General features: G+C 41.9%; 2 protein-coding genes across 2 annotated transcripts; both read right to left on the bottom strand. All coding sequences in view use genetic code 11, as the record gives it.

The window, feature by feature from the left end:
• Positions 1-4,980: 4,980 nt before the first annotated feature.
• Positions 4,981-5,614, bottom strand: EGR_07707 (hypothetical protein; the record flags this gene model as incomplete). The annotated part of the gene is made up of 2 exons (XM_024496956.1): positions 4,981-5,025; positions 5,063-5,614. The coding sequence occupies 2 exons, from the start codon at positions 5,612-5,614 to the stop codon at positions 4,981-4,983; spliced, it is 597 nt and encodes a 198-aa protein (XP_024348661.1).
• Positions 5,615-7,411: 1,797 nt separating this feature from the next.
• On the bottom strand, positions 7,412-9,435 carry EGR_07706 (Paired box protein Pax-6; the record flags this gene model as incomplete). Its single annotated transcript, XM_024496955.1, has 3 exons — positions 7,412-7,584; positions 8,303-8,699; positions 9,055-9,435. The coding sequence occupies 3 exons, from the start codon at positions 9,433-9,435 to the stop codon at positions 7,412-7,414; spliced, it is 951 nt and encodes a 316-aa protein (XP_024348660.1).
• Between the last annotated feature and the right edge of the window lie 277 nt (positions 9,436-9,712).

Here is a 9,712-nt window from a genome sequence, read left to right as displayed (position 1 = left end):
GCCAATTGGTATGATGACTGGCACTCAAGTTGATGTGTTCTACCAGCGAAATATCGGTGACCTTTTTCACAAATAACCCTTTGCTTGCACAACATAAGAAACATCGAGATATGGACAGCAGATGGAGATGAAAAAGCTGCAGAAATAGCACCCGTTTGAGGCGGGGGTGGGCAGAGATCACTGCAGCACCTATCATTGAAACATGTGTCAATGACGGAAACAAGTGAACCTATTATATCGCCTGTAAGAACGCCGCAACTATCACTATTATTAAATAGATGACCAGATTTCCAACTTCAGCTAACATTGGGAAGGGAGGATCATCATTACTGTGAGCCAAAATTAACTAAAACATGCAAACACAGCGAGAGAAGCAGGTAATATCACCGACAAATCGCAGAGGCGAATCTTGATCTGATGGCTATGCACCACTTTTATTGCTTCGGAAAAGGGTGGCTCATATTGTGAGACAGAACAGGCGATTATGAAGAGGAACAACCGTCACAGGCAATCAGAAGCACTCGGAGTGGCCCACCCAGAAAACGCAAGCTTGAATGACACCAAGTAATAAAAAAATTATCAAGGTGACAAATCAAGTACAGATGCAGGATGGGCTTAAACGAGAAAGCGCAACACTAAATAACCAAATTTTGTGCAAGGAATTTCTACAGGGGACACGTGTGACAGACAATAATAGATTGATAAAGGATCATTCCCATAAAAAGCTTCAAGGAGTTATGGGTGATGGCAGTGACGATCTGACCGCCACTAACTGCTTAAGATTAGCCGAGTAAAATTGGTTACAAAAGAATACTATGGTATCTCTTACTATTTCAGGACAAAATCAGTAGATTATCCAATGCAGTAAATTATGACCTTGCAAATTGCCAAGCAGTCGTGTCATGATGACATGTGCCTGTTGCTGCCTCACGCCTCGATGCGCCTGTCACACACACACACACAGTGAAATGAGATTGTTTTTGCTGCTGCTGTCTGTAGCTGCGGTAGTGGTAGCACTGGCGTTCCCCCCCCCGCTAGTTAAGGAGCAAAAAATCCGCGAGCCTGCACAAAGAGACACGAGATAATCATGCTGACTGTTTGTATAGGAAAAGAAGCCTTTCTAGTTGGCCTTTCGAGCCATTGAGAGGAAAGCGACCTACAGTTGAAAGTGTTGACCCTAATATTATCACCGTTTTCCAAATAAAATAAACGCTTCTACTGGATATCACAGTCATAAGCAGACCGTTTAGGAGAGCATAATCTTGCGATCATTTCTAGTCAAGTACTCTTCAGTCGAGTGCAATGGCGTGGGTTAAGCATTTGAAAGGCCTAACGCAAAAAAGGTGGCAGCGAGTACTGAGGAATGCACAGAGGAAAAGTCGCTATTGCAGCTACTGGAGGGGGGGGGGGGAGGGAGGAGGTGGAGGAAGATTTCCCAATTTCAGAGAGGCGTAAACACACATGGCGACTTTGCGTGCGTGAGTGGGTATAGCAACTTCTCAGCCTAGCATACACACGCACGGATGTGTGAAGTAAACGTTCAAACGGGAAAAAAACAAGTCGCAACACATTACTGCGACGCCAATATTGCACCCGGAAACTGGTACTTGACGCAAAATATCAGGCAAAATATCACATCAATTTGACAATGTCTAAACGTTAATCAAGGTGCAACGTCAATCCCATTAAACCATGTTTTCAATTCCAGCCTTTGCGTCGTTTTCTAATAAAGCATAAGAGTGGCATAGGTGATGATAAAATGGAAGAGTTGACCACTCATCATTCATTATTGCAACTGGGGTGTTTGCTGCATAAGCATGCCTTTCAAAGGAGCAACAGTTTTTTCCTGGTCTTCATCACTCCGCTGACTAGGAGTAGAAATAACACAAAACTGGATTTAAATGCCATGAACCTCAGAATAAGCACATTTTGCGGATGATAAGTTGTGGTTTCTGCAACCCCTTAATGCACTTTGACATTTAAAAAGATACGCAAGGCATTAAAGACAGTGTTCACACTTATGAAGACACAGATGTGGCAAGTTGTGATGTTCTCACCTGAACACTAGGGAAAGAGATAGTCGTCCGGAAAAAGAGCATTCTTGGCTGGGAAAAAATTCGTCCCAAAATTATGCCCCTTATTAATTAAAGGGTAGGGCTAGTATGGGCTCTGAGAAATTAGAGACGTGGAACAGAAGTGGTACGCAAAAAATCAACGTCTCAAAAACAGCCAGCTAAACACGCGAAGAATGGTGTATAAGCTGTGCTTTCATGTCAAGTTGAAACAACTGGTGGGATGAGAGGTGAAGAGATTCAACTCCGTGGTATGCGCTCCAACGCCGACGCATTATGGAGGATTGAAGGTGTGGAAGACAAACAACCCACCTCAATCATAATCAACTAATCTGATAAAAATGTCATTCATTAAAAGTAAAGTGGAGGCGGTGGAAAGGGGCAATTTCGCGAATTGTGGTGCCCTACATCCTAAAAAATTATTTACCCGAGTAACCTTTACGCAATAAAAGGCATCAACAGCGACTCAAAGCATTTAAGATTGGCAAAAGCAGAAAATGTTAAAACTGATTCGACAAATTTTGATGATGAAGAATTGGATCTTTGGAGTTTAAACAGTGAACCCAAAGCCATATCCATACAATTCACCATCACGACTGCTCTGGGCTTCGAAATCATTCCTTTCGAGAGAGCTCGACTCAGCTTATGAGAACACTTACTTTGCATGGGTTGAAAACTGCCCCTGATCAAAATGGAAAATTGTACGATCACTAGGAGATAGTCTGGTTCGAGACAGATACATAAAAGGGGACTTTGTGTTTCAAGCAGAGTTCTGACTTAGTCGAAGAGGTAACAAGTCCTAGCATCAGCATGATGCTGTCCCTCTAACTACAGACCCGTGAATTCATCAGTCCATCCACCCATCCACTAACCCAACCCACTTCCTACATTAGCCACCTCCCCTTCCTCTTCCCCCCTCCGCCGTATTTCTCTCACTCTCACCCTCTGTCCCCGTGTGCGCGCACACAGCTGTTTATGGAAAAAGCAATGGGGACTGACTCACCTCGTCCAGTATGATGGAAGCCATGTGGGATAGCAAAAGCATCACACTAGAGGAGGAACAAAACGATCTCTTCCACGGTTTGCAACGGTGAAGCCTCAAAAGGGGTATCTGGAATGTATTCACTAACAAGCGGAGAGTACCAGGAGTTACCAGGACTCACCACTGCTGATGACATTAAATTGATGTAGCCAAACAATCTGTGCTAGTGGTCGTGACGATGTATTCAAGGATGTATGCAAAAGGCGGTATTACAGAGAAAACATCTTATTCCTTTTGTCAAAGGAAGTTACCGTGGGGAACAGTTGAAAGTGAAGAGGAGCCTTAAAATTTTTCAAGCCTACATGTGAAATATTTAAGATGGATGCAATAGAAATCAAGAATCACTGAAACTATAGAGGCACCAAAAAGTTGCAAGCAATAACCAATTGGTCAAAATGAAGCAAGCACATTAGCCTTAACGATAAAACACCATATACCCGAACTGCACATGAATTATGGGAATTGAAAAAGATGAAATGAATTTCGAGAAGTATTTAGCAGCAGGAAGATAAGCAAAATCATGATACGTACATTAGGCACCTAAGCTGTTTGTGAATGACACTTGAAAACATGAGAGCAGCTTGAAAAGGCCTACCCCCACAGGCGGTGATGAGAAAAGGTAGAGTAGCTTTCGCTTCAGAACCAAGTTAAACGGCACGAAAAGATCACAATTTTGAGAAATGATGAATCAAAGCGACACAGCAAACCATCTCAAATCAGTGCTGCCCACCCCCACCTCCTAAAAATTAGAGATTGCAAGTAGATAAGCGCTCGCACGCACGCACACGCACGCGCACGTACGCACGCACGAAAAAGCACACAGGATGATGTCGGTGCCTCTTTAAGCCACGCACTGTAAACGTCCCCCCCGGCCCCAACCTTGTTTTGGTTACTGCCTTCTGCATATTAAAAAACTAGTTGCCGAACCGCAACAAAGGCGGATGTAACTCACTATGAGGGGGAGAAGACAGGAGAGGTCAGTCTTCGGTCAATCATGTAAGTGATGAGGCAGCTGTGACACGTAATTAAGAGGAGCCCCTACGGGGGCTGTATGTTGCAGATAAGCGGGCTGACGGATGCAGTTTGCCGCACGTAATAAAAAGACGCCTCAAGGTGTGACTGGAATACTGGGTCATTAAGGGGGAAACAAAACTCATGCTTGTCAGCTTGCACTGACCGCCCAAAGAGGACTCAGAAGATAGAGACAGCGCGCAAGTTGTCATACACACAGGTATTTCGTCCACTATGAACGCACAAGACGCATAGCGTCCATGCCGTGAAGTTAACGGTAAGACACAACAAAATACCATGTTGGGTCTTTATGGGGGTGTGTAAGAGCAGAAACGTTTAAATTTTGGTCTCATGGAAGAGATTCACTACTTGATTCCACAATATCGAAGGCCAAACGCATGGGGATAATAGTGAGATTCTAACATGACTCAAACGGTTATACTCATTCTCACGATGACAGTTGGTCTTTGGCGGAAAAAAACCGCCACGTTTGAACAAAATAAAACTCCCACTCATTTAATAAGGGTATTGGAGAGAAGGGTGGGTTACCTCAACGAACCTGTTTACCAATCCTGCCAGAAAACGGTTTTGCCAGATACTTTAAGGGCAAGAGAGTGGGTAAAGAGTTACAAATGTCACCAGCCGTGGGTGTTAATTTATCGAAGTCATCTGATGACCACCATTGAAATGCATAAAAAAGATCTTTACTAACTCAATCTTAAAGAAGGACAAACGGTAATAAAATTGCAGAATTTTCTGCGACCCATGTCATAAAAGGGGAATATCAATATTAATGTTTGTTGTGCAATTATACAAGAAACTTAAGAATAAATAGGAAGCGAATTTCCACGAATGCTATACTCTAGACTTATACTCTTCAAGAAGACGTACAAAAAACAGCTAAATATAAAGACAATCTAAGTTCAAAAAAACCGACCTCCATTTCCGATGACGTATTGAAAGCCATAATGGAGAAACCCTCGATGATAGATTCCTCAAACGGCGGAAGATCAACATCCAGTGCCTTATTTTTCACCAATTTTGGTGATTCCGAGGAACTGTCTGGTACTTCAGAAGACGTGGAAGCGCTTTTATGCAGCTTCGTAGATTTGCTGAGGTTGGTCGACTGATCATTGATTGGACTATTAGTACCTCTCCCTGGGCTTATGGATACCTCAGAAACAACAGATTTAGGTTCACCACGTTTGTCTTTGTGAAGGGACTCATATTGGTCGACATTAAATCCATTTCGAATTCGAAGCTTCCTGATTTCAACAGAGGACAGAACATCAGTGGTTGAGTCTGATAACGTCCCAGTCTCATCAATATTGGGGGGTGACTTCGCATCATTTGCAGGAGAATCGCTTCCACTACGAACAGAAACATGGAGCGAACTGCTGTCGTCGCTTAAATCCATATCACTCCTACAGCTCTGGCTCCGAACAAGTGAGACCTTGGAGCGTTTACTTCGAGATTTAGGACGATTCATGGCAAAAACATCCTCAAAGCGACAATTATAATGAAATAACTGTTGTTGAATGGCGAATTCTTAAATTTATCCCTTATCTAGACACTGAGCATAACTCAGCAGCGATCCCCAAAACACGAAAATAAAACACTGAAACGGGCAGCTCGTAAAACGCGCTTCTTTGCAGGCTCGACAAAAAAAATTTTAATATACATAAATCATTCAATATTGTCCTACATGCACAATTAAAAAGGCAAGTTTTTAGTATTTACGTTAGTTTACAAAATTTAAAATGTAAATTTGCCCAAATAGGCGGTTTGATTTAACTCTCAATATTTAATCGCTTAATATTTTCAGTTATAATAATTTGCCAAAGCTGACGTTTTTAAAAGCTGTTTTACTTTTTTATTGAAATTACTTAAAATGTTTTAACCAAAATATGCTGCTATTAGGGAAATTTTAGGCATTCATTTGCTCCGGAAACTAGTTTATTATGCAATTGTGTTTGAATAAATTGTAATTCAGTTATGATCTAGGTTCACGTCTCATCAATTTCCTGTTTTTTGCTTTTTTAAGCCTACTAACTAAGTTACGCCCGGCTTACAAAACCAGATTCCCTTATTAATACTGCCACTATTATATATATCTATAAAGTTGGATGGGTTTCCTCACAGCATTTTACCCATTTAACATAATACCCAAATTTTGTTTTCTAAGTAGGATGCCAATTTTTATAGTACCTAATAGTAAAAATACCCTTTTTGTAATCTTTGACTCAAAGTACTTGCTTCTAATATGTCTTGGTCGGTAGGGGAGTTTAAGGCATTATTCCTCATTCACACTAGTTTTTTCATGAGATTTCCATCATTATTTGAGATAATAACAATCATTTAATAAGTAATTAAATGGAAAGGTGATCTATGCTGCAACACATTACATGTCCCTGTCCACTCTCATTCAGTTTAATTCATGTCTCATGGGTTAATTCAACCTTATTCAATATTCCTACACTGCCCGACTCCTTTTTATACTTTACTAAAAAAAGCAGCTAAAAATGTCAGCATACTTAAAATTAATTTGATAGCACAAAATTTAGTAGACACGTATGTTTGCTGGATTCCACAATTTCACACGCCAATGAAAGTTATTCGTGAAAAATTCTCTCCCGTCTTGCGTTGTTTCCACTATTCACAAATGAAGATCATCGAGACCAGTTGACGCAATATGATCTGATAGAAAGAGGGAGGATGGTCAGCATAAATCCTCACTATGGGCCCAAGCTTGATGAAGAGGTTCCGTGGATGTGGGCGGCTGTGAATCCATTAAATGTGTTAGCTCATGCTGGTACTCGCCTGGCATAGAGCATTCCGATTCTATCGGTCAAAATAGGGTGTCATTAGTCCACGACTTATCACCGGAAAATGGTATAATTAGTTTTAGGGCAAAATTGAAATCCAGTTACAATAGTGAATGAATCTGATTTTAGCATTGGCTTGTTAACAATAAAACAACGACACAAAGTAAATGTAATTATTAAGTTGTTAGTTCAAAGCTCGATTTTGGTAAAAAATCCACTTGGGTGCTCTGCCATTGTACCTTTGCCGGGAACATTGGCCTCCGAAACACGGCAGTAGCCCCAAGCTCTACTGATATTGAATAGACATACTCTACCTAAGTATTATGGCTTCTTTTGTTCCTTCAGGGAAGTCTCAGAGCGCTACAATACGAATGAGCACTATGTTCAAAATCCTGGGGATACAGAACACTTATAGGAGCAGTTAATTCCTTTTTCTTTATTTCCTCATTTACTATCTGGGATCAATGCTCACCAAATAGTGATGTGATTGTTTCGGGTGGGGAAGCAAATGGAGCAGACCACTTGTTATTCCGGTTGGAGAGCCAAAGCTGTATGCGAGTTTCAGGCGAGCACAAACTGGTAGCTGATCCCTCCTCCTGAAAGAAGACCTCCTGATGCTGCGACCCCTCGATCTCTGCATAAGAGGAAGAGTGATCTGCCACTTATCCAGTCCTAAAAGCTCTAATTACCTTTTCAGAACTGTTTGATCGAGCATTTGAGGCGTTAGGAAGTGAAAGTTCCCAGTTAAGGTGAGATATATTAGTTTATGTGTAGTTGGTAGGGGGTAAATGCAGTCAAAATTTGGTAATTTAAAGATGAGCATCAAAGTGACTACCTATATTTTAAAGTGAAGATATGAAGATTTACCAGGTACCAAGTAGGTGAACGGCCCTTCCTTAAGATTTATTTGCTCAAAACAGGAAGATGTACCTCTTTCGGACTCCACTGTTTGATCAATAGTTGTAAATGGAATTCTTTGGTACTGCTGGACCCGAAGCGTATCCGTTTCTGTAAAAGCTGTCATTCGCGTTGATGGTGGACTCAATGATCGGATGTTCTGGAGTTTATATGCTTCCATAGGATCTGTTAGGTAACCAACTTGTTGTTCGGTTTGGAAATGTGGAACTGAATTTGTGACAGGGAGATAATTTATCAGAAGACCAAAGGTTCTGTGAGGTAATGAACAAATCAAAGCAAATATCCGAAGACTTAGCCTAAGGCATCTTATCAAAAACATTTCCCATTAATGTATCCCACTATTACAAAACCATTAAAATCATTATTTCGACTCACTTTGGCAGACATCACAATTGTGTTATACATGAGCTGACTTGAAGATCATAATCACTTACCACAATTATGATCGCAGAAGCGCGACGAATGTGTAAAACTGTCGGAAGACCAGAGGATCGAGGAGGGTTCAGACTTAGAGATCCACTTAGCTGCTGCCAGCTCAGGCCATTGTAGCTGCCACCCTCCAAATTCGCCACTAGCGTTGTCATGGCCACTGTAGTAGATACCCAACCTTGGCATGGACCAGGAGTCCGTCCACGTTGTACACGACTGTCGATGCTCTTGAAGGTATCCAAGAGAATCTAGATTCATGCCTCCACAAGGTGCTGAAGTCATCGTTAGAGTCGAGTTGGCTAGAATAGTGCTCGGCCTGTCTTGTTGTTGTAGGTTGTACTCAGGTGATGAATTCTTGGTCTCCGCAGAGAGGTTTCGCAACACCCGATTGATTGATGAGACCTAAAGTAGACCAAAAGGCATTTAATTTGGTAAATAATTTGATTTTTTCCAGACTATAGCATGTAATCGCTAATTTTTTTCCTCTACCATTCAAGGATTTAGAAATAAGCTTAGCTGTTGCCCTAGCTTTCGAAGGATTATCAATTGTAGTTTTCCTTTGAGTCAAATCATAGTGCGGTTATTTTAATAATCCGACTGTCATAACTCCAGCCACTTCCATTACGCAAAAAGGATTAAATTACTTAGGACCATAATCCCTACTGAAGGGTTTAGATTGAATGCTTACAACTGTTAGATGTTAGATACTTGAGTTATATAAGGCGTTCAAATTTGCACAACCGTCTCTAATACGCACACTAGGGAGGTTGGTCTGAGAGCAGGCTCCCTCCTCGAGGAGGCGTTCGCGTATCTCCCACGCGAAGATGGAAGGGCAGGCGCGTTTGTAGGCGGCAATTTTGAGAATCACCGCATTGGTAGCCACCCGTGGCTTGCTGCCTCCGATGGCCTTGGGTCGGATGGATCCAGTCTCATGGAAGCGGCAGAGGATCTTTGACACGCACCCGTTGGAGACTTGTAGAAGGCGTGAGATGTCACAGGGCCGAGCTCCACCCTGTGCCAGCTCCACGATCCGCTGACGCGTTGACTCGGGCAGAGGACGACCGTTCACAAACAGCCCGCCTAACTGATTGATTCCAGAGTGGCCTAAACGGCGGAGGGAAAGGTAAACGGAAAACATCTTTCATCAAAGTCATTCCCCTAACTGCTTTTCTATAAATGAAAATCTTTCGCTGATATTTGTAATAGCTAACTTCACTTTCACCCTTGTACGGTTTACTTGTACCTACTGTCAGAGGAATTGGTATACCAGGATGTAAATTTCACTTCGGAGTTTAATAAATAGGCGGTTCATGGGAGCGAAGGTCAAACATAAAAAGCAATTACTTAAGTAGGTCTTTATGCAATGGGCTAATTGCCTGTACAACTCCAAATTTTGACAAAGGGTCACTACTAGC

The sequence above is a fragment of the Echinococcus granulosus genome, assembly GCF_000524195.1.
Source record: "Echinococcus granulosus chromosome Unknown EG_S00084, whole genome shotgun sequence".
Classification (NCBI taxonomy): Eukaryota; Metazoa; Platyhelminthes; class Cestoda; order Cyclophyllidea; family Taeniidae; genus Echinococcus; species Echinococcus granulosus.
This window is presented reverse-complemented; position numbering and strand designations above follow the sequence as displayed.